Below are 25,547 nucleotides of genomic sequence, written 5' to 3' on the forward strand. Positions count from 1 at the left end.
CCAGGCACGATTTCAGGATTGTTCAACAGCTCTAAATGTTCTCATTAATGGCTTTTACCTTTTTATTATGATACATGTGGCTTAACATGTATGTCATTTTTCTATTCCTTTTTATTTTTTGCTTCCATGGGGGAAAAGTGTAAAGAAATATGGGAAATATATATTTATTTCACACATTTAATTTATTTATTTATTTATTTTTTTACACAACCAACAAAGGAATGCTAAAATACATTTTAGATTGGGTTGTCTCCACAGAAATTATTTTTATATGCTGGAATTTTTTTTTTTTTTTAAATCGAAAGCATATCGGGCTAGAAACAGCAAAATGGAATTGCAGCCTCTATTTTGGTTAAAGTTTGCTTGTTTTTTTTCTTTTCTTATTATTTTACTTTCCTCAGTTTATTTTAAACACTCTGCCCACCCATAAAATCTTAAAAAAAACCTTTATGGGAACATTTTAACATAATACATTCTTTTTACTGCCAATTTCCCTTGTGACTGTGGCTGGTATAATAACACCAGTTGCAGTGGAACTTCAGCCTCTTGCCTGCAGAGCCGAGCTGACAGTCTCCTATGATCCTATGGTCCTACACCCAGTGATCACAGGTTAGTGCTTCCTCCCAGGACTCAGCCATCAGCATTTCACAATCGATATACACAATGCTGGTTCAGTGCTGTCTACAGAGCGGTCAGACAGATAGAGTAATAAACCATCTCTGCCTTCTGTATGGGAAGTCCAGTTGTGTCTGACAGCCAGTAATAAACCATCTCTGCCTTCTGTATGGGAAGTCCAGCGGTGTCTGACAGCCAGTAATAAACCATCTCTGCCTTCTGTATGGGAAGTCCAGTTGTGTCTGACAGCCAGTAATAAACCATCTCTGCCTTCTGTATGGGAAGTCCAGTTGTGTCTGACAGCCAGTAATAAACCATCTCTGCCTTCTGTATGGGAAGTCCGGCTGTGTCTGACAGCCAGTAATAAACCATCTCTGCCTTCTGCATGGGAAGTCCGGCTGTGTCTGACAGCCAGTAATAAACCATCTCTGCCTTCTGTATGGGAAGTCCGTCTGTGTCTGACAGCCAGTAATAAACCATCTCTGCCTTCTGCATGGGAAGTCCGGCTGTGTCTGACAGCCAGTAATAAACCATCTCTGCCTTCTGTATGGGAAGTCCGTCTGTGTCTGACAGCCAGTAATAAACCATCTGTGTTTGACAGCCGGCTCCCTGCCCCCACAAAGGCACAATCTCCTGCAAGATGCTTAATCTACGCTGACATCTTAGGGGGGTCCAAAAGTAGTTAAAGCTTGTACATTACTCCTCCACACCATTGGTGGGGACATAGGACTATGGATTATAGCTTCAAAAACTTAAAAAAACTGACAGTCCGATGCCGATGGCCAGGGTTAGGGTAAACGGGGAGTTGTCACGGACCATACAATTGGCTAGAGGGACGAGACAGGGGTGTCCGCTCTCCCCCCTTTTGTTTGTTCTGGCTATGGAACCGCTGGCCGCTACGCTTCGACGGTCTGATGAGATGACGGGGTATAAATATGGGGGGATTGAAGAAAGGGTGGCGTTGTATGTGGATGACATTTTGTTGTTTCTGGCTGATCCAGTTGCATCCTTGGAGGTAGCCATTGGGATTATTGAACGATTCGGATCAGTGTCGGGGCTTAGAATAAATTGGAGTAAGTCTATCTTGTTTAAGGTGGACGATGAGGGTGGGGAACCATTGGAGGATGGACGACTGGAGGTGACGAGTAAATTTAAATACCTTGGAATATGGGTAACTATGCCGGTCACTGAGTATATACATGAGAATCTGACTCCAATCTTGGGTGCCCTCAAGGCAAAAGCGGATGCATGGCTTAAGCTGCATTTATCTGTGGTAGGTAGGGTGAATCTTATCAAAATGATTCTGATGCCGAAAATACTGTATATTCTCCACAATACACCGGTTTGGATACCGCGCGGGAAATTTAGACAGATCAACTCTCTGTTTAGGAATTTGATATGGGGGAGGCAGCATCCGTGTATCAAACTGGAGACACTTCAGCGACCCAAGGATGATGGGGGTCTGGCATTGCCTAACCCGGAATTGTACTTTCTTGCAGCCCAGAGTCAGCATCTAAGGGGCTGGGCGCATGAAGGGTCATCTGGGGCGGTACAGCGGCTGATGGAGGTGGTGACAAAAAGAAGGCCAGTGGTGCAATGTTTGGAGGATGGATCCTTGGAGAGTTTGGGGAAGCTATACCCGACTTTGCTGTTGATACGCAAGCTGTGGAGTAGATTGAGGCATATACGTGGGATCACGGACTTGACTAGATACTCGCCGTTATGGCATAATAACAATCTGAAGGAATTTGAGGCATTGGGGGTACTGATAGAGTGATTGGGCAAAGGGATTCAGTATGTATACCAAATAATTGAACAAGGTGAACTGAAATCATTTTCCCAATTGCAGGCGGAATTTGGTATCGGGACTGCAGGGGAGTATCAGTATTTGCAGATGAGGCATGCCTTTGGAGCTCAGAGTAGGAACGGAGGTATTAGGATTCAAAAGGATATAGTACTGGAGTATGTGTGTAATGACGGGACGACTGGAGGAGTCATATCCACGCTGTATAGGGATCTGTTGCACACTTTCCTATTGGGGTTTCCAATAATGGCGAGAGCTAAATGGGAAAGGGATCTGGGTCCAATGGATAATGAGACTTGGGAGTCGGTGTTGGAATGGGTCCCAAGACTGTCGCTGAGTGAACTGTATAGGCTGTCACAGCTCTATGTGATACACAGAGTTTATAGGTCTCCGATTGTGCTATATAAGGCAGGATTGCGGAATGACTCTGAATGTCCGAGGTGTAAGTCTACGGATGCAGACATTTTCCATATGATGTGGACATGTCCGAGGTTGGCTGCCTTCTGGGTGGTAGTTTTGAGTCGTATGGAAGGTGCGTATGGATGCACGGTGCCAAGGGATCCAGTTGTCTGTTTGTTGGGATGCGTGGATGAGATTGGGGTGGATAAACACCTAAATATAGCTATAGCCAGATTGCTATACATGGCTAGGAAGGTGATAGCCCGAAAATGGATTAGGGAAGAGCCGCCGTCAAGAGGAGAGTTCCTCCAGTATGTGAAGCAGGGCCTGACACTGGAAAAGGGGTTTATAAGAAGAGAGGGAAAATTGAAACGTTCAATAAAATGTGGTCTTCATGGATTGCTATGGGATAGTAATGGGAAGTGTGGCTTATACGGTTGGATGAGGGATTAGATACTCTATGGTCTTAATGATGGAAGTAATTAACAAGATGAGCTGCTTTGTGGGATGGGGGTGGGGGGCCTTGGGATTGAAGGGGGTTGTTTGAAGGGGGAGGGGAGGGGAAAATACTCTGTATTGAAAATGTGAATGTAACATGTTAATTGTCTTGTTATTCTTAATAAAAATGTATTTGAACAAAAAAAAAAAAACTGACAGTCACATCCAAACATAGACTAAGTGTGAACAGGTGCTGAACCTAGAGTGACCAACTCGTACACAGTCAAATAACCCTAAAAAGCTCCCCATACATATTAGACCAACATAGACCAAACCCGCCAATATCGGTATGTTACAGTCTAAAGTGCATGGGGGCCACCCAATGGATGATTTTCAGGAGGAGATTTTGGACTGCTGATCCTATTATTCTCATACAGATGAGCCAACGCCAGAGACGTCTGGCAGTGGCTCTTTCATAGAGAGCACACCGGAAAGATAGCGGCCACCGGAATCAAAGTCTGGCCAACAGCTATCTAAAGTGTATGGGGGGCTTAAGTCTGTCTCCTATAGATACTAAGCTAAAACTTAAGTTCAGGCCCTGTAGGAGGGGTATAGCTGGTGAGCGAAGGAAACACTACAGTTTTACCTTACGGATAGAACGAGAGAAGGCGTTCACAGGCAAGAACAGAGAGACAATTTTGGCAATGCTGGCTTATGAGAGCTAAAGAAACCCAACGCAGTCATCAGAAGCGCTACCGTGCCCAAACACAGAAACACCCCTGCTGTCATCTTGGTGGATCCAGCACAGGTAGCACTGGTGGTCTGCGTCGGGAACAAAAAGCCACCTGTCTGCTACAGCCAATCACAGGCCAGATAAAGGGACTGAAGAGTGGGACCCCCAGACTGGTCTGCACTGGGTCCAGTAGTTAGACGTACGTGTGGCTGATGTTGTGACTTCCAAGCCATCCATGCCACGTGTAAAGTTTTCATTGATGCTGGTCAGCCCCTCTAACTGTGCTAGGGTCTGTCATTATTACAAGGAAGAACATGTCTTTGTCTCACAATGGCCACAAATAGGAAGGTTTCTCACACTGTTCCCTAGTGCCGGTAAAATTGACAAGTAAAGCAGCCTACGTTCTTTTACCACGCACCAGGTAGACGGCTAAATTCCCCAACAGCCCATGTGAATAACACATTGGATTGTTTGCAAGATCTCAGTATAAACGGCCAACGTGTCAGGTAATATGATAAATACACAATCACATTGTTGGAGCAATCTCTCTTCCAAGTTGCCGTCCACTGCCTGCTGCCAAGGCTCATCTGTCTCTAGCGGCAGAGACCCCAAGAAGGTTTACAGGGGGGCTGCCCTGTGTCTCTGCACCTGCTCTCCATTCTGGCACACTGCATACAAGCGTAAAAGAGAGGAAGGCTTTCCCTTCAGAGTTGGCAAATCATTGGACAATGACAGAAGCAATGTATGCTGGGAAGTGAAAGGACACTCCCAACACCTATAGTGCTGGAAGAATGTTGATTAAAGGGTAACTGCCTATTCAAAATTAGTGAGTGGCAATTAACACAGGCATAAGAATAGTTGCTGCACATAAAACTAATTTTGGTACACATACCAGTCCTATAAGTTGATGTAGGGGAGAAGGACAGCAAAACCAGCCCCCTTTTTTGTTTTTTAAACAAAAAGGACAGGTACACCTTAAGTCGGGATAACAAACTGTAATCTATGCCTTACCTATATAGGCAGTCCATGTAGTCGGCTCCTCTACTGTATTCCTCCCAGGACCGGTGATACACCACCAGAACTTGTTCTGCAGACTCCAAAACTTTCTGATAAATACAAAGTAAATTATTAATTAGTGATGAGTGAACGTGCGCACATAAGGTGTTATCTGAGCATGCTCATATGCTAACAGTGTCTTTGGCGTGCTCAAAAGTGTCCCCGCGGCTGCGTGTCGTGGCTGGTCGACAGCACCCGAGCATGCTCAGATAACACCTTATACAAGCATGTTCACTCATTATGATTAGTTATCTTAAATAAGATCCCAGATATCTTACTTAAAGGGATTGTGTGGGATTAGAAAAACAGGACAACTTTCTTCCTCAAAATCAACTAGTCTATGGATGGTGAATGGTATCACTGCCCATGCAAGTAAAGCTTGTGATTGCATAGTCCAGCCCTGACCCTCGCACCACTGCCATGTACTCCGCGGATTCCTTTTTTCGGTGGTTCACATTACCGCTGCAGCTAATCAGCAGCCACTGATTGACTGGACGTCACCGCTGCCGCCATAGCCGGAGGAGAGAGCAAGAAGACTTTGTTTCTGCACTGGTAAGAACGCCACCGCTGTTGTCAATCAGTGGCTATTGATTGGCAGCAGGGCTCCCAAGTCGTCTCCAGCCAGAAACCGAAGAGACTAGGGGAGAACATAGGCAGGGTGCAGAAAAAGAGCACCGGGCCGGTAACTGGTTTTTGACTACTATGGGCGAGACAAATGATCGGCCATGCTGGGATTTATTATTGAGGCTTCCGGTGATATGTGAAGGGCGATCACTCCCCTATAGATACATAACGTGTGTTAAGTCGAGCTGAAAGGTGCATAATAATAAAAGGACAAGGTACGTAATAATGAAAGGACAAGGTGCGACGGCAAAACAGTTTACACCCTGCGTGACATCAGCCAGTGCACCCCCGGTGTGCCGCAGACCCTTGTGAAGGGAATGGTGGGGGCAAAAAGGGGGTCCGAGGGGACATGACAGGCCAAGATTATATAGCTGCAGCTTTATAAACCGGGAGAGTGAAGGTCTCTTACCGCATGTAACTGCAGGACATGATTCTCCAGGAAGGTCTTGGTTTCGGAGTACAGCTTTTCTCCAAGAGGTTCTGGATAGGCGACGCAGAGGGCATATATATCGCTGAGCGGCCATTAAAGAAAACAGGTAAAAAAGCAAATACAGACCTGGACGGCCCGGCATAGATATAGATGAGGACCCCTAATCATTGAAGAGAGCGTCTTTATCGGACCTCCCAAGCAGCAGCTGAAAACACCCCTGCCATACTGTCTCCTTCACTGTAAGGCTGCTTAGTCATCTGTGACAGTAAGTGTTATCATAGGGAATGTTTACACGATCTGACAATATGGAGCACACACCCGCTGACTCCAGCATATGTAAAAGGTTTCATAAGGTACCAGCAAAGCACTGCCAATAATAACCCTCACAGCCGTGCCAGCATGCCCGCAGGTGGAGAAACGACAGATATGCCAGTCTGAAAATAGTGCATGTTGGCACCATGCTAGAGATCAAAGCCGCCCTGGAAGAAAGCAACATGTGCAGCTCCTGCCAGCAGAACCCGACCTAAGCCGTCAGAATGGGAACGCACCCAGACACTCGGATCATTCATCACCTAGCATTAGATCCGCTGCCGGCGCCACTTTACGGGAACAGGAGCTGGCAACAGGAAGGACAGAAGCCGGTGGAGCCGCAGCGCGTGACCATAAACTACCGGAAAGAGGCCGTCACCGACTGTAGTAATGGGAGAAGGATCCACAGGAGAGCCAGTGTAATCCATACATGTCACCGGCTGTGCGGTAATGGGAGAAAGATCCACAGGAGAGCCAGTGTAATCCATACACGTCACCGGCTGTGCGGTAACAGGAGAAGGATCCACAGGAGAGCCGGTGTAATCCATACACATCACTGGCTGTGCGGTAATGGGAGAAGGATCCACAGGAGAGCCAGTGTAATCCATACACGTCACAGACTGTGCAGTAACGGGAGAAGGCTCCACAGGAGAGCCGGTGTAATCCATACACATCACTGGCTGTGCAGTAACGGGAGAAAGATCCACAGGAGAGCCGGTGTAATCCATACACATCACTGGCTGTGCAGTAACGGGAGAAAGATCCACAGGAGAGCCGGTGTAATCCATACACGTCACAGACTGTGCAGTAACGGGAGAAGGATCCACAGGAGAGCCGGTGTAATCCATACACGTCACTGGCTGTGCGATAATGGGAGAAAGATCCACAGGAGAGCCGGTGTAATCCATACACATCACTGGCTGTGCGGTACTGGGAGAAAGATCCACAGGAGAGCTGGTGTAATCCATACACATCACTGGCTGTGCAGTAATGAGAGAAGGATCCACAGGAGAGCCAGTGTAATCCAGACACGTCACCGGCTGTGCGGTAATGGGAGAAAGATCCACAGGAGAGCCAGTGTAATCCATACACATCACTGGCTGTGCAGTAATGGGAGAAAGTTCCACAGGAGAGCTGGTGTAATCCATACACGAGGTCTCACCAACAACGAGGCGATCTCCCAGATTTCTCAGCACTTATTTAGCTCCCTGCAAACATGAACAGTGATTGGAATACTGATGTAGTAATTCTAGAAGCCCACCGCACTACTCATTGTGCCACAGAGCCACGGTTTATTCTCTCCAGTGACGGGGGTGGGCTGCAGAGTGATTTGGGGATAACTTTTTTAATGAGACCTCTCTTTTTTGCATTTTTCTTTTATGTTGGGTTCTTGGTTAACTTTTAGATAAAAAAATAATAATAATCTGGTAATTTTCCAATCTCTTTATAGCGGTTATGTGGAAAGTAACCTGACATCATTCTCATATAGTCAGAATGATCTGAATGCAATTCATTACCAGACAAGCTCCTCTTAAAGAGAACCGGTCATATCCTGGAACGCTATACCGTTAGTATTCCGCGGTTTATTGGTGGGCGCGGCAATCTTTGTGAGGCCGCGCGTGCGCAGATGGTACTTCTCGGCTTCCCGGGGCTTCAGGAAAATGGCCGTGGGATGCCGCTCGTGCGCAGATGAAGATCGCGGCGGCCATTTTCCTGAAGCCGAGAAGTACCATCGCAGCACGCGCGGCCTCACAAAGATGGCCACGCCCACCAATAAACCGCGGAATAGCGCAGATCGCGCTTTTTTCCTTCACCTGTGCACTGGATTCGCCTGCTGGGAATGCGCACACCACTACGCCACCAACGGAGATCTGGGGGAGAAACAGCGCTGTCACCACGCCCATATGACCAGACCAGCGTGAGTGACAGCCCAAAACAGCGACTTTACAAAGGTATTTCGGCAGCATAGGTGGGGAATAAAGGCTCCAAAAATACACCAATTTAAAGCACAGCTCTGCCCCTATTTAGCGCTATTTTTATATCATCTTGAAAAAAACGGGGTGACAGGTTCCCTTTAAGAACCGCTAAGCACAATATCTAGTCCATAGGTATCCCTATTCAGAACAAGGCAAGGGTGTTTACATACCAATAATATAAATAGTCACGTGACCTAAATAAATTCTAAGCAATCCCGGCCAATGTTGAAGGGATAAATGCCAATATAAGTATAAAGATTCTTAATTATTACCCGGGTATTAAAGTGCTGCGCCAATGCCCAGTGGGTGACCAGAATCCCTCCTCACCCCGACGCACGTTTCGCTTCCGCTTCTTCCAGGGGCCCGCAAGCTTGCTGTTATGCTGTGCCGACGCCTGGTGCCTAGAATCCAAGAAACCTCGATAGACAGGGAGATAGGCTGACATCTAACACAGAAGGATTCCTGGATGGTTTAACAAATCCACCAAGCTAACATGGCCGATGAAACAGCTAAACCCTGTAACCGTCAGGAAGCAGTCCTCTTACAGTGAGGTAGCCCAAATAAAGTGTCCAACCTTCGGAAGGACGCTGTCCTCGAGACGTACCTACTCAGAGCACTCACCACGTCCAGAATATGGGAAACCCATATGTGGACTGTAATGTGGACTGGTGCTGAAAGAGATGAGGAAAGAACGATGCCTTCATAACTGTGGGAATACAATACCACCTTGGTAACAAGGGATGGGGATGGCCTGTGGACAACCTTGCCTTGATGGTAATAAGGGAAAAAGGTCTGAAAGAACAGAGCGACTAGCTCCGAAGACTCGTTAGGATGAGGAGATCGCAGAGAAAAAAGGGCGACCTTCCCTGATAGTAAAGTCTGTCCGGATCAAAAGGTGTCTACTGTAAGGCTCCCAGGATCATTAAGGTCCCAAAGATCTAACGGTATGCGATAGGGAAGTACCACATGTAAAGACTCCCTGCTAGGAAGTCCATATTTGCAGTTTTGTTGTAATAAGATGAAAAATACTAGTTCAGCAAACGAGAAAAAAACCTGACATGGTCAGTGCTGATCTCCCAGGATCACTGGGGCCCTTCCTGCTTCCGAAAAGATCTCGGAAGTAGTGGAAGAGGGGTGAAGGAAACTGGTACCATGGAAGAACCAGAGCATGCACTGCAATGGCTTTTGGACCTGGAGGACGAACCATGAACTTAAGAGAACATCGGAGTTTAGTCTGGATGCCATCCGACCTACATCTGGAGTGCTCCAGAGAAGACAGATCTGATGGAAGACTTCCGGGTGAAGTTCCCACTCACATGAGGCGGGAACCTGACGGCATCCGCCGCCCAGAGTTCTACACCTGAGATGTGCAGTGCTGAGATCACCAAATGATAGATCGTGGCCCAACAGAGAATGTGAGGTACCTCGGCCATGACGCCTGACTGTGGGTACCTGTTAGATGATTGACGTATGGCACAGACGTGGGATTGTCCGATTGAATCGGATGGGGTGACCCGCCAGAAGGCAGTAGAACTAGCCGTACCATTCGGATCCCCAGAACAATGATCAGGAGAAGAGGACTGGCATCGGTAGTCACTAATAACCATTGAACCGGGAGAAATGATCTCCCCTGGATGAGGAAGGAGCTCAGAGACTACCCTCAAAGCCTAATGGACCTGCAGAAAACTAGAGGAGCAAAGGAAACCACTTCCATTGTCGTTACCAATTTTCCTCAGAACACTCCTAGCAAATCAAATGGAATGAGGGTATGAGTGAACAAGTGCGCGAGCTCCCTGTTGAAGGGCCACGGCCTTGTCTCAAGGGAGAATCACCAAACTTCTGGAAGATTCCAAGATCATCCTCAAAAAAAATATCTGCTGGGCTGGAAATGAGGAAAAAAACTTGTGTAAGTTTAGCTGCCAGCCCAGGAGAGAGAGGGTATCGCAAGAGATATGGACGACTCAGCGCCGGGCTGAAGGAGCAGCTAGAAAGTCGACCAGATAGGGCAGGACGACCACGCCTCTAGGGTGCAAGAGGAACACGACAGCCTCATAACCCTTGCCAACACTCTGGGTGCGGTAGCAAGGGAGAAGGACAAGGTCGAAACTCCCCCTTTTTCCGTTGAAGTAATGGCTGAGCGGGGGAACTCCATCCGAAGAAGGGGGACCTTGTCAAGCTTGGTAGAAGTTTGAGGTTCAGGGTCGGTTTTACTTTTTGGTGCCCATTTTGGAACCAAGATCCCTTAGATCTAGACCGTCCTGGACAACTGATCCACTGCTGGTTGGGTCTACAGGAAGTTAAAATAGTTAAGGTCTCTGACCAAGAGACCATTGCTCTAGCAACACATGCAGCGGCTAAGGGAGGGTAGAGAGCTGAACTGGAGGCCACAATACAGAACAAACTAGATTTGCTATCTGACAGTCCGTTGTATTTTTAATTGATGACCCATTGGGTAGGGATACTGGTAGGTATACCACAGGAGATTCTACCCGGTTAATATGCCAAGTGGCAGAATGCGCGGCTGCATGCAGAAGGAGGAAAAACCGTCTCTTACTGCCGCTCTCTTTTGACAGTGCAGAGTTAAAATGATGAACCCTCGATCCACCATCCTCTTTACAGGGAAGTGGAGAGGGATCGTCCACCTTCTTGCATCATCTGCTAAATAGTGGAGATGCAGAGGGGTGTTCGGACGCCAAAAAAAAAGGAGCCTCTGTACATCCACAGAGTTAAGGTCCCTGGGTGGACAGGGCTGGCTGTTCGGCGTTAGGCCTGGCTGTAGAAGAAAATACATGGAGGCGACACTCCATGTGCTCGTCTATTGCTTGTGTGGGGAAATCGGTGTCCTTTAAAAGGACCCATCGCCCTTAATCAGGCCAGGCATGGCATCTCACTTCTTCGGTGGGAATACGTGTAGGGTACACCCCGCGTGTTTGCATATTGGCTGAAAAAGGACACCGCGCTTGCAGAGGTTTCTGTCCAGTGGATCGCTTACCCGGATGCTCCCTGTGAGGGTGAATGGCAGATGCTGCAAGGGAGTTTAGTTTCCTCATGAGGGACACTGCGTGATCTAGAGCAGAACCGAAGTCCTCGTCAGTCTACAGAGATTGGTTGATGATATAAATAAGCGAATCCATCCTTTTCTGAAGTTCTGGTGAGTCCAGAACCAAGGCAATATCCGATCCATATTCAGAGCTTGTTCTCCGCAAATCATTGTTGAGGGATCAGGAAATGAAACTTCCGTTTTCTAGGCGCGTGTACGTTTCTAGAATACTTGCGGCCCCTGCTAGCCTGAAGGAAAGAGACCATCTATATTGGTCCTGCGAGCACTCTGAGCCACAGAGGGTTCACGGAGGGATTCAATCTCTTGTCAGAGAATCCATGGGTTGCGGCAGTGACGAAGCCCACTCAGGGAACTAGGTACTCTGGGATAAGCTGGGACTGGGGACGGAGGGCTCCTGAGCTCATTTAGGGTGACCGGCTTCGGACTGGTCATATGCTCTTAAGATCAGGGAATGCTGGTCATGTGCCCTTAAGACCAGGTAATACTGGTCATGTGCCTTTAAGACCAAGAATACTTGTCATGTGGCAGGAAATACTGGTCATGTTAAGCACAGGGGGAAGATGCAGGGGAAGAGAGCAGTACTTCTTACCCGATGCAGGGTCGTTGTGCCCCTTTAATACAAAACCATCGCCCCTGTGTGTGTGCCGACAGGGTGGACCAAGATGGCCACCGTGAGTGCAGAGGTGGTAAAGTCTCGCAAAGAGTGAGAGACGGCAATTTGGGGGGAGGGGGAGGCGGAGCCACAGACGTGATGTGGGTGGAGCCTCGTGACTTCCATGAATATGCCCAAGCCGGGGCCTAAATTTCTGTAGCCGGCGTGAGCAATACCAGCGTTGCTGAGGGAAGCGATTGTTCCCGTGCCAGGGAAGAAGCGCCAGAAAAGGTGGGCGGAGCCGCCTTAGCATGCCATAATGCAGGCGCGGCTTCCGGGATGCGCCCTACACATCGGCTGAAGCCGGGGGCTAAATTTTTGCAGTCGGCCGGAGCGTTACCTCAGGGAGGTGGGCCACAGGGAAGTGGCTGAGGCTGCCTGTCAGCATGTGAATATCCCACTGCAGAGGCCCATCGCTGACTGGATCCACTCACCATCGGTGCGCGTCCCGGCATGGAGCCGCCGCGATGACTGGGTTTCAGCGCCGAGGAAAGCACACGCACTCTACTGTTCTGCTGCAGGTGCAGAGATAGAGGGATAAACCTCAATCCATCATCCGTCTGTTAGGGAGGTGGAGAGGAACCGTCTGCCTCCTTGTGCCATCCGCTTTCACAGTGGTGGGACAGTGTGGGCTGCTCGGACGCCATAGAGAGGGGCCTCTGTACATCCACGGAGTTCAGCCCCCGGGTGGACAGGGCCAGCTGTCCGGCATTAAGCCTGGCTGGGGAAGAGGATACACGGAGGCGACACTCCATGTGGTCGCCTGCTGCTGGTGTGAGGAGATCGGGACCGTGAAAGGAACCGTCGCCACTGAAGTGAGCTCAGGCATGGCTTCCCACGTCGCAGGAGAGGGTACGGGGAGGTTTACTTGTCGTGCTCGCCTGTTGATAATTCGGGGGAGATCGGAACCTTGAAAGGATCCGTCGCCCCCTTCACTCCGTTAATTAAAATTTACAGAAAAGTAAAAAATAAAATAAAAACGTTGGGGTCTGAACCAGACCCGTGTGCCTCCTACAGACACTAAGGCTACTTTCACACTAGCGTTTTCTGCAATCCGTCACAATGCGTCGTTTTGCAGAAAAAACGCATCCTGCAAAAGTGCTTGCAGGATGCGTTTTTTCCCTATAGACTTGCATTGACGACGCATTTGCGACGGATTGCCACACGTCGCATCCGTCGAGCGACGGATGCGTCGTGCTTTGGCGGACCGTCGGGAGCAAAAAACGCTACATGTAACGTTTTTTTGCTCCTGACGGACCGCTTTTTCCGACCGCGCATGCGCGGCCGGAACTCCGCCCCCACCTCCCCGCACCTTACAATGGGGCAGCGAATGCGCCGGAGAAATGCATCCGCTGCCTCCATTGTGCAATGCGTTAAACGCTAGCGTCGGAATCTCTCCCCGACGCATTGCGACGGGGAGATTCCGACGCTAGTGTGAAAGAAGCCTAAGCAAGAACTGGTTAGCTGAGAGCCAGCAGGAAGGTGTATACTGCAGGGGAGGAGCTGAGAGCCAGCAGGAAGGTGTATACTGCAGGGGAGGAGATGAGAGCCAGCAGGAGGGTGTATACTGCAGGGGAGGAGATGAGAGCCAGCAGGAGGGTGTATACTGCAGGGGAGGAGATGAGAGCCAGCAGGAGGGTGTATACTGCAGGGGAGGAGATGAGAGCCAGCAGGAGGGTGTATACTGCAGGGGAGGAGCCGAGAGCCAGCAGGAGGGTGTATACTGCAGGGGAGGAGATGAGAGCCAGCAGGAGGGTGTATACTGCAGAGGAGGAGCCGAGAGCCAGCAGGAGGGTGTATACTGCAGGGGAGGAGCTGAGAGCCAGCAGGAGGGTGTATACTGCAGGGGAGGAGCTGAGAGCCAGCAGGAGGGTGTATACTGCAGGGGAGGAGCCGAGAGCCAGCAGGAGGGTGTATACTGCAGGGGAGGAGCCGAGAGCCAGCAGGAGGGTGTATACTGCAGGGGAGGAGCCGAGAGCCAGCAGGAGGGTGTATACTGCAGGGGAGGAGCAGAGAGCCAGCAGGAGGGTGTATACTGCAGGGGAGGAGCCGAGAGCCAGCAGGAGGGTGTACACTGCAGGGGAGGAGCTGAGAGCCAGCAGGAGGGTGTATACTGCAGGGGAGGAGCCGAGAGCCAGCAGGAGGGTGTACACTGCAGGGGAGGAGCTGAGAGCCAGCAGGAGGGTGTATACTGCAGGGGAGGAGCAGAGAGCCAGCAGGAGGGTGTATACTGCAGGGGAGGAGCAGAGAGCCAGCAGGAGGGTGTATACTGCAGGGGAGGAGCCGAGAGCCAGCAGGAGGGTGTATACTGCAGGGGAGGAGCAGAGAGCCAGCAGGAGGGTGTATACTGCAGGGGAGGATCTGAGAGCCAGCAGGAGGGTGTATACTGCAGGGGAGGAGCAGAGAGCCAGCAGGAGGGTGTATACTGCAGGGGAGGAGCAGAGAGCCAGCAGGAGGGTGTATACTGCAGGGGAGGAGCAGAGAGCCAGCAAGAGGGTGTATACTGCAGGGGAGGAGAGAACTTTCTTTGTATCACTTAGTGTCACCCTCCTAGTGCCAGCAGCATACACCCCCGGGCTGTGTCCCCCAATGAGGCGTAGGAGAAAGTTTCTCAACTTTGACATAAACCCAGTTTTCAATGGAGGTCTGTATCATTTTGATTGCAACTGTAGCAGGATTATACTGCCATTTAGACACAGATTTTCACAGTAAGTATGACAGCCTCATCAGGTCTGTTTAATAAAGCAAGCATTATAACATCTGGTAAAAGATCCACATTATGATCACCCTTTTAATCAACCTGTAACCTTGATCTAACTTACAACTCTGACAACTAAGATTTTTTTCCCCGCTACAGAGGGTGGTAAAACTTCCAAATGAATAGTAAAAAAAAAAAAAAAAAAAAAAAAAGCGTTCAGTCATTGTTTGTGAATAAGAGCAATGAATTAAAGCAAAAGTATTTACAAGAATGATATATTTGCCAAGATTTCCACCACTTTGGCCGCTTCTCACAGACATTCTGCCAGAGCGGCGCTCACTCGCTGCCAGACGCCGTGCTCAGTGCTCCGCAGTTCCCTGGATGGGGGCCAAAGCCTACAACTGAGATGACGGAACTTGTGACCTTACGTCCTCATGTAAAACATTACAATCATTTTCAAGTGAATATCCACATTTTAACAATAAGTCGATTTTAAGTCCAAATATCTGAATTATTTTTTTTCTTACCAATTTTTTTTTTACAACTGAATTTTTTTCCACACGGCGCTCCCAATTCTCTGCAGTCAACCTCTTCATAAATACAATATTCTCCCTTGTATAAATAATACCACCTCAATCGCCTCCCGTACTGGTGTCGCTCCAGCGATGTCGGCGTTGCGTCTCCCGAGGGTCTCGTGATATTGTTATGCCATGTTGCAGTTGCTAATGGGTTGCGGAGCTCACACTTCCTTCTTTCCTCCTCCTCAGGTGTCGAGGGGAAGAGCACAGCCATTCAATAGTGGCCGTTATTTGGCTACAGGACACACACGGCATAATAAGGTCACTAAAGACTTGGAATTACGCCAGTCCAACATGGATGAATTGACGCCGCTACGGGAGGCAAGTACAGAGTATTTTTATTTTACACTGGGGAACAGAATGTTTAAAAAGATTGTTCCAGTACTCGGCAACCCCTTTAAAGTCAATCTAAATCCATCCAGCCTTATCGCTAGCTCCTCAGTGCTCCTCCTCCCTGCGCCTCCTCCCTGCTGCAATCTCACACAGCTCAGTACAAGCTGCAGCCGTAGGTAGGCTTGAATGTGAAAAAAAACCCTGAATCATCAGACTCATTAGTTCTTTTCATGCTTACTGCATTTACAAAATGCTCACTTTAATACCAGGATTACACAGCTATTCTGACATTCCAAAATAAGTACACCAGTCTCATCAAGTGTCAGCACTAGGATAAGGTAAAAAACTTGTGAAAAATCTCAGCATGATCTTTCTGCGTCTCCCTCACAGACATCTCAATGTGCTGATAGTCCTTCAGGTTTTGACCAATATACGATCAATCTAAAGGTAAGCGTTGTTACAACGCTGCTCAACCCCACATTACTGAAAGTGTGGCTACTGGGAGAAAATGAACTTATTTCCGCCTGGCAGCTGCTGGCTTTCAGTCATGGGGTGGTGCACAGGGCAGCTCCAGTCACCGATCACAGCACTGATCACTATACTCTGAGCGGTGGCTGTATGTGCGCTCTGGCACTGACTGACAGCCGGCTGTGCATAGATGCACCACAGAGCAAGCTATGAATCAAAGTGCCAGGGCGCACGCCAACATCCACCGCTCACAGCATAGCAAGTGGTGACTAGCTGCTCCATGCAGCGTTCAAACACAGTACAGACGCTTGGTGCACCATGGTGGGGCCGATCTTCCCACCTGCTTGGTTTCACTCAACCGCCTCCTTATTCTTCTATGATTGACAGTTCTTGCTTCATAGACCCAAAGAAGGGTGAAGATGATGGAAACAAGCAGGTGGGAAGGTGCACTTTGGTAACGTTCACATTTGCGTTGTTGGGCGCAGCATCGTCGACGCATGCGTCATGAGCCCCTATCTGTAACATGGGGGGCGCATGGACATGCGCCGGTATGCGTTGTATTGCGTTTTACGACGCATGCGTCAATTTGACGCACCAGACAGGGCGCGGAAGACGCTACTTGTAGCGTTTTCCCTGCGCCAAAATTCAAGAACATTACTAGGTTATGGCAACGCATGCGTGTAAAAACGCAGCGTTGTGTTTTGCGTTGTTGGTTGCGTCGACGACGCTGCGCCCAACAACGCAAATGTGAACGTAGCCTTAGATATCTTGCCCCACCATGATGCACCGAGAATCTGTGCTTGGTTTGAACCGTCATTCTGTGCGGAGACTGCCTTTAAAGGGGTTGTCCAGTCAGCGTATGCGCGCGGGTGGCGGGGGGGTTGGGGGGGTAGGAGGATTTCATAAGTTTTCAGTCACACAGAGTGACTGCAGACTTATCGGTTTTGACCGGACAACTCTTTTAAAGTAAACACGTCACCTTGGGAAAGCTGTTTGTTTTTCAGACTATATTAGGAGTTCAGAAGGCGGAGGATGAGAAAGAAGGAGAATTATCTGATAAGATATATTACAAAGTCCCTTCTTTTCGTCTGAACTATTGATTTATGCAAAGTTTGCTTAAAGTACAGTTCCCATTTAAAGTAAGGTTGAGCAAAATAAAACGATAGAAAATTATGAACCATAAAATTAAGCCTTCAGTGCCTACATAGAGACGCCGCAGTTATTTCAACGGCTGTTAGTCATGGCAGGAGTTAGGACCCCACTCTATGGATCTGTCTCTTTTGGGTATGTCTGCTGAATAAGCACTTCTAATCACTTGGATCTAGCTTTTCTATTAACCCATCTTACTCCATCATGTTTACATATGTCCTTACAGTGTTTGCTCCACTTTTCCTCTCACTCCTTCGCTATCCACAAACCCAGCACCCCCTAACCAAATAATTATCTCCACTGCACTCTTTCCTCCCCACCTGTCCTCCTCTGCTGACCTACTCCTCAAGCTCAAATCTGTCCTAATAAAACATAAAACAAGTCGCCCACTCTCCTCCTGCCACCTGCTCTCCCTTGCTCTGCTTCTCCTCACTGCTGGCGACATATCTCCCAACCATGGTCCCCCACAGCTCATACCTCCCATGACTACCCCATCCTATCGCTCCCTATCTAATATGAACTACCGCAATCTTTCCAACATAAAGCCCGTGCCCCTTATGCCCACTCCCTCTCTCTGGAGCACTCTGGAATTCCCGCTCAATCTGCAATAAGCTTCATGTGATTCATTACCTTTTTCTCTCTCACAATCTTGCCTTCCTTGGCCTCACAGAAACAAGGCCAACACCCTCTGACACCGCCTCCCCTGCTGCGCTGTGTTACGGCGGCTTCCACTTCACCCACACCCCTCCTCCCGGCAACAGACATGGTGGAGGAGTGGGTCTTCTCCTTTCTTCTAACTGCACCTTTAAAGGGAACCGGTCACCCCGTTTTTTGAGATTGAGCTATAAATACTGTTAAATAGGGCCTGCGCTGTGTGTTCCTATAGTGTATGTAGTGTACCCCGATTCCCTATGTATGCTGAGAAATAACTTACCAAAGTCGCCGTTTTCGCCTGTCAATCAGGCTGGTCAGGTCGGGAGGGCGTGGTGACATCGGTGGTTCTTCCTCAGCTTTACGTTGGTGGCGTAGTGGTGAAGACACAGCGCGCGATCTGCGCTGTAATCCCTTGCATCGGTGGGGGCGGCCATCTTCCTGGGGCCGCGCGTGCGCAGATCGAGTGCTCTGCTGCACGGGGCTTCAGGAAAATGGCCGCGGGATGCCGCGCGTGCGCATTAGAGATCGCGGCGGCCATTTTCCCAAAGCCGAGTTTGCATCTCGGCTTTGGGAAAATGGCCGCCGCGATCTCTAATGCGCACGCGCGGCATCCCGCGGCCATTTTCCTGAAGCCCCGTGCAGCAGAGCACTCGATCTGCGCACGCGCGGCCCCAGGAAGATGGCCGCCCCCACCGATGCAAGGGATTACAGCGCAGATCGCGCGCTGTGTCTTCACCACTACACCACTACGCCACCAACGTAAAGCTGAGGAAGAACCACCGATGTCACCACGCCCTCCCGACCTGACCAGCCTGATTGACAGGCGAAAACGGCGACTTTGGTAAGTTATTTCTCAGCATACATGGGGAATCGGGGTACACTACATACACTATAGGAACACACAGCGCAGGCCCTATTTAACAGTATTTATAGCTCAATCTCAAAAAACGGGGTGACAGGTTCCCTTTAACCCAATCCTACCTCTACCCTCCCTTATCCTCCCCTCTTCTGAAGTGTACTCTGTCCGCATCTACTCTCCCTCCAACCTCCAAGTGGCCGTCATATACCGACCTCCAGGCCCAGCCACTGCCTTTATTGACCAATTCTCCACCTGGCTCCCTCACTTTGTCTGCTGACATTCCCACCATCATCATGGGTGACTTCAACATCCCCACTGATACCCCTCAGTCAACAGCCTCCAAACTTGTCCCTTACTTATTCTTTTGGACTTACTCAGTGGTCCTCCGCAGCCATCCACACAGACAGACATACACTAGACCTGGTCTTCACCCGTCTCTGCTCTCTAACTTCACCACCCCACCTCTCCCTGTATCCGACCACCATCTGCTCACTTTCTCATCCGTCCTCCTCACCTGTCACCCATGTCAAGCAACATGCGCACCCCCGCAGAAACATTGCACACCTAGACACCCACACACTCTCTGACTATCCTACAACTGACATCCATATCCTCACTCCCCGACACAGACAGTGCCACTGCTTTCTACAATGCCACTCTCGCATCAGCTATTGACACGGTCGCCCCTCTCGTTCATGGCAGAGTGCGACGTATCAATAGACAACCCTGGCACAATAACACCACTAAAAAGCTCCGGCAACTGTCCAGGGTTGCAGAGCGGCATTGGAAGAAAACACATTCGCAAGACGACTTCACTGCATTCAAACAGGCAACACTCGCTTTTAAATCTGCTCTCACCTCTGCTAAACAGGCCTACTGCACAACACTCGTATTCTCTCTATCCTACAACCCCAGTTTTTGAAAACCTTTAACTCCCTCCTCCGCCCCCCACTGCCCCCTCCAACCTCCCTCATCTCTGCTGAGGACTTTACCACACACTTTAAAAATAAGATCGACCAAACAAGGCAAGTCTTCATTGTTCAACCACCACAACCCCTTTTGTATACCAGACCAATGCCCAAACCCCATAACCTCCCTATCCAACATCACTGAAGGGGGGCTTGTCTCCTCTCCAAATCGCACCTCACCACCCCATCCCACCTCCTCCCCAACCTCACCACCACACTTATCCCATCATTAACCCACCTCTTCAAACTATCACTAACTTATGGCACCTTCACTTTCAAACATACCACAATCACGTCTATCCTTAAAAAGCCAACCCTCGATCCAACTGCTATGTCCAGCTATTGCCCAATATCGCTGCTTCCATTCGCTTCCAAAATCCTGGGGCAGCATGTCCACGCTGAACTTTCCTCCCACCTCTCATCTCACTTGCTCTTTGACAATCTACAGTCTGGTTTCCGCCCCCATCACTCAACTGAGACAGCCCTGACCAAAATCACTAATGACCTACTTACAGCCAAATCTAACGGACAATACTCTGTACTCCTCCTTCTAGACCTGTCCTCTGCTTTTGACACAGTTGACTACTGCCTCCTACTACAGATCCTCTCCTCCTTTGGCATAAAAGACCTTGCCCTATCCTGGATTGCCTCGTACCTTTCCAACCGCACATTCAGCGTCTCCCACTCCCACACTACCTCCTCATCCCACCCTCTCTCTGTTGGAGTCCCCCAAGGCTCTGTTCTAGGACCCATACTTTTCTCAATCTATACACTTGGCCTGGGACAACTCAAAGTCCCATGGATTCCAGTACCACCTTTATGGTGATGACACTCAGATCTACCTTTCTGGCCCAGACGTCACCGCTCTGCTGTCCAGAATCCTGGAGTGTCTATCAGCCATATCCTCCATCTCCTCTTGCTTCCTCAAACTCAATGAGGACAAATCTGAACTCATCATCTTTCCTCCATCTCATAGATCTTCCATACCTGACCTATCTATCGCAATTAACGACATCACGCTTTCCCCCGTGCCGGAAATCCGCTGCCTCGGATTAACCCTTGACTCTGCCCTGTCCTTCAAACCGCACATCTAAGCTCTTTCCACTTCCTGTCGCCTCCAGCTCAAAAATATCTCCAGAATCCGTCCTTTCCTCAACTCTCAATCTACTAAAATGCTTGTGCATGCCCTAATCCTCTCCCGCCTTAACTACTGCAACATCCTTTTCTGTGGCCTCCCTGGTAACACCCTTGCATCTCTCCAGTCCATTCTTAACTCTGATGACCGACTAATTCATCTCTCTCCTCACTACTCCTCCGCTTCCCCCTTCTGCAAATCTTCACTGGCTCCCATTCCCTCAGCGTATCCAGTTCAAATTACTAATACTAACCTACAAAGCCATCCATAACCTGTCTCCTCCATATATCTCTGAACTAATCTCCCGATATCTTCCCTCACGTAATCTCCGGTCCTCCCAAGACCTCCTTCTCTCCTCCACACTTATCCACTCCTCAACAAACTGCCTCCAAGACTTCTTCAAAATATCCGCAATCCTCTGGAATTCTTTGCCCCAATACATCCGACTATCAACCACATTCGGATCCTTCAGACGGAACCTGAAAACCCATCTCTTCAGGAAAGCCTACAGCCTGTACTGACCCCGCTGCCACCTCACCACTACAGAAGCTACCGCCTCACCAACACCGGAGCTCCTGCAACCCTCAACCCATTGTCTCCTTCCCCACCATCCTGTAGAATGTAAGCCCGCAAGGGCAGGGTCCTCGCCCCTCTGTATCAGTCTGTAATTGTTAGTTTGTTTACTGTAAGTGATATCTGTAATTTGTATGTAACCCCTTCTCATGTACAGCACCATGGAATCAATGGTGCTATATATTATTATTATTATTATTATTAATAATAAATGTCCACCGGAATATTTGGCTTTCGAAATGACGCGTTCAGAGTGTAAATACAGAAGAGTTTTTAGCATTTTTGTCAAATTCTTGTATTGAAACATATTAAAGAAAAAGTAGTATCAGTCAATAAAGAAATTAACAACAGTCACATTTGACTCTATAAAATCGGACAAAGCGTGAATATTATGGGAAGGATACGAGAAGCGGTCATTCCATGTTGCCCTCTCGACGTAATCCAACTTGACAACGGCGTTGATTGTCGTTAAAAGCTTGTTCCATGTCTCATCAAAATCCACGACTCGTGGCTTCAATGACATGGTGGGGTTTTAAATGTTAAAACCTGCAAAAATAAAAAAATAAAAAATTACAATCCATCACCTACATGTGCTGCTATTCTATCTTTTGTCTAATTCCTACTTAAGGAGGAGGTTTCTCTTCTAAATAAATCCTGCTGGACGCCCCCTTACAGACTCGATTGACGACTCTCTGGCTGCTCCATCGGCATTTGCTGTGAAGCTAGTCCTCCGCTTCATCTGCGCAGAGCACATGACGCGGCTGTAACGGGCTTGAGAGGTCGTAGCCCGGCTGGTTCGTCAAGCCAGAAGGCCTCTCGCAGTAGAGGATTCACCCCTGTGCCTCTTGAATGATGAACAGCTTGTATTACGCTGAAACTTCTTTATAAAAGTTATTGTTTTAGGTTCCCTTCTTTAGATACCCACTGCTTGTTAGAGAGGATCCTTGACATTAAGGTGATTACTAAGCGTTCTCCTGCTGGCAAGCTCAGTCATCACCTTTATTCTGTGGGAAAAATTTGTTCAAAGTGTTTTGTGTGCCTACAGCTCCTCCGCAGGGGAAATGAAGAATTACACCACGGCAATGTGTTATTTGTGTAATGAAGAACCAGACCGGTCCTCCAGTGTAAGAGACGCTCTTTTTAACTGCTCTCCACTGTGGCCAAGAGATGGGGAGAGGACCCCACACCCTAAATAGCTCCACATTGCCCAATAGTGTATATGAAAATGGGTTTTGTTCACCAGACAACTCTACCAAGTCCAACAAGAGGAAATTCAATACAAATTGATAATAGAGCTGGTGCGAACTGATTGACAGGAACTGGTCCATCAGCCATGTTGGTAATCTGTGTGGGCTGGACAAGAGCCCTGAGGACGGAGACCTACGTGATGGCATCCAGGACTTTGCTTTTGATTAGCCGGCCTTGTGGAAAGTCACATGCGTGTCCCATGATGATACCGCGCTAGGCATACTAATCAGAAGAAGAGCCAGGGATGCCATCTGGTAAGACGCAGTTCACAGGGCTCCCATCCAGATGATGCAGGGAAAATAACCTACAACGTTAGACAGCGGTGACATATTCAGATGAATTAGTGACTTGGCTGCTCGTCTCAGTCTAGCTCTGGAATAAATGCATCGCTAAGTAAAATTGTGAAATCTCGGCTCATTTCTTATTCCGTCCTGGGTGAAACCTCATAAAATATTCACCAGGCAAATATCACACGCACACAACATAAAGTCCTACCTCGAGACTCTCAAAACGGGGGCATCTGGACGTTACATGCAGGGGGCATCTGGACGTTACATGCAGGGGGCATCTGGACGTTACATGCAGGGGGCATCTGGACGTTACATGCAGGGGGCATCTGGACGTTACATGCAGGGGGCATCTGGACGTTACATGCAGGGGGCTTTTACCATGTGCCAGGACAGACGGCCCCCACGCTGGCAGACCTGTTGAATTCACGCATTACATAGAGTAGATGGCCATGACCTTGGCAAGTCATGTCACTGCTATGGGGAAATGAGTTACTGGCCACGGATTTCCATGGTGATCACACCTGGGTATAATGGTAATATGCGATCTGTGAGAGGTGCAAAGACCAAGACACGTACATAACCGACATGAGTGCCAGCCATGGTCATCACAATGGCCCCGCTAGTATGTAGATATCTACTGCAAACCTAGAAATGTCTCTCATGGCCAAGTTCACACAGATATGGTAAAACTTAGAATAATCACATCAGCAAAAAATGGATGTTACTACCTCAGTGCGCACGCTCTCATAGCGGATGGGTGTATGAGCAGCCCAGCCAAGCTCCGTGCGCTCGCTCTCATAGCGGTGTAGGAGCAGCCCAGCCAAGCTCCGTGCGCTCGCTCTCATAGCGGTGTAGGAGCAGCCAAGCCTGAAAATGCACCAGTCATATGAAAACTAGACCAGAGCCCCCCTATATACCGTATGAACCCCACACAGCCCCTATATACAATATGAGCCCACACACAGCCTATATATATATATATATATATATATATATATATATATATATATATATATATATATATATATATATATATATATATATCAGAATAGTCCACACACAGTCACCTACATACATTATGAGCCCCCATATAGCCATTCCTGAGGATGAGGAAAGAGGTGACAGCGGGTGGTGGAGTACATGGTACATGGTGCTTGTTCAGCCCTTTGGCTGACTTGGTCGGTAGGCCAGACTGGAACACCCAGAGGGCTGGATGTGGCCTTCAGCCCCCAGTTTGCCCAGCTCTGGACTGGAGAATACCATGATTTACTCTGCACAAACCTTGGAAGTCGCTCATGTGCTCTGGCTTGTGTCACAGCTCACCCTTATCCTCTCCCTACACAAATCACAGAGCATGCCCAGCACACTTTCCCATAGAAGTCAATTACCGGAACACATTCAGATATTTTCTATGGCTCATGTGGCTGCTGGAAAGATCAAATAATTCAGTGCAGAAAACAGGAATTCAGGCAAGATGGCTGCGCTCAATAATGTACAGAAAAAATTTTAAAAAAAATGGAAACAAAAGCAAAAATAAAAAGATTTAATAATATACCTCTAAATTTATATAAAAAAAATAAATAAATCAAAACTAGGTGATAAAGTGGGAACCTGTCACCAGTAAATGCCAATGGAAAATACAAGCGGAGCTTGATAAACCACATGGCTGCATCTGGACACTCCGCTGTGACGGTCCTTCCGTGTAGCCATGTGGTCTGTACTTGGCCAAACCAGCTTTATTTTGCTTTTGCATCATTTGTATATCTTTCCATGGTCATGTGCAAAACAGTCGGGTCTGGGTCCTGCTCAGCCCCCTCTATTTTAAGGCTTTCTTGCACATAACGAGGGTCCGTCTTGATTGGGTACACCTTGTCACGGTGGGATTGCTTTTACACGCTTGTGATCAAAATAGTGTCAGCTAAGTGCTTGTAAAAACAAGGAAACTTTGCAAATTACTTGTTATTAAAAACCAGCGTTCTTAAGGTTAGAGGGATTTTAAATTTTATAGTTTATGGCTTGTTGTCTTGGGACTCGAGCCCTTTCAAGAAGCTTGTAAGCGCTGCTCTGCAGCAGGACGGAGTCAGTCTCCCTGCGCTCCTCAGATGCGGCGGCAGAAAGTTGCGATTGTTAACAACCTCAAAGATGGCACAGCCCTGCAGCACAAGAACGCCTCTGCTGCAAACTGCCGGAGAGGAGAGAAAGCAGGAAGCTGGGAGGCTGAAAGTTCAGAAAACCCATTTAAGGCAAACTGTCCAGAAGATGGATCCTCTTTAAAGATGACTTTTCACCAAATTTTTCATGTTGAGCCTAACAAGACATAATAGTGGATGAAAACAGGAATTAAACTTTTCTTTTTGTGTGTACTTTTTTTTATTTTGCCTTTTTGTTGCGGAGATATTACCAAAGTATTTTGCACCTAATGAGTAAACATTTGTTAAGTCCAAGTGGATGATATCAGATAGCAACTGATACAGAGAGAAGTCCTCTACCCCAGTGA

General features: G+C 48.4%; 1 protein-coding gene across 1 annotated transcript in view; it reads right to left on the bottom strand.

Moving 5' to 3' along the window:
- Positions 1-25,547, bottom strand: part of CUL2 (cullin 2) — a 95,340-nt gene that overhangs the window by 59,789 nt on the left and 10,004 nt on the right. The window contains exons 2-4 of the mRNA XM_069729686.1: positions 21,917-22,058; positions 6,079-6,181; positions 5,001-5,095 (exon numbers count right to left, since the gene is read on the bottom strand). Of these exons, the coding sequence (XP_069585787.1) occupies positions 5,001-5,095; positions 6,079-6,181; positions 21,917-22,035 (317 nt within the window). The 5' untranslated portion in view covers positions 22,036-22,058. The remainder of the gene's footprint in view (positions 1-5,000; positions 5,096-6,078; positions 6,182-21,916; positions 22,059-25,547) is intronic.

This window comes from Ranitomeya imitator, chromosome 6 (assembly GCF_032444005.1).
Source record: "Ranitomeya imitator isolate aRanImi1 chromosome 6, aRanImi1.pri, whole genome shotgun sequence".
NCBI classification, from domain to species: domain Eukaryota; kingdom Metazoa; phylum Chordata; class Amphibia; order Anura; family Dendrobatidae; genus Ranitomeya; species Ranitomeya imitator.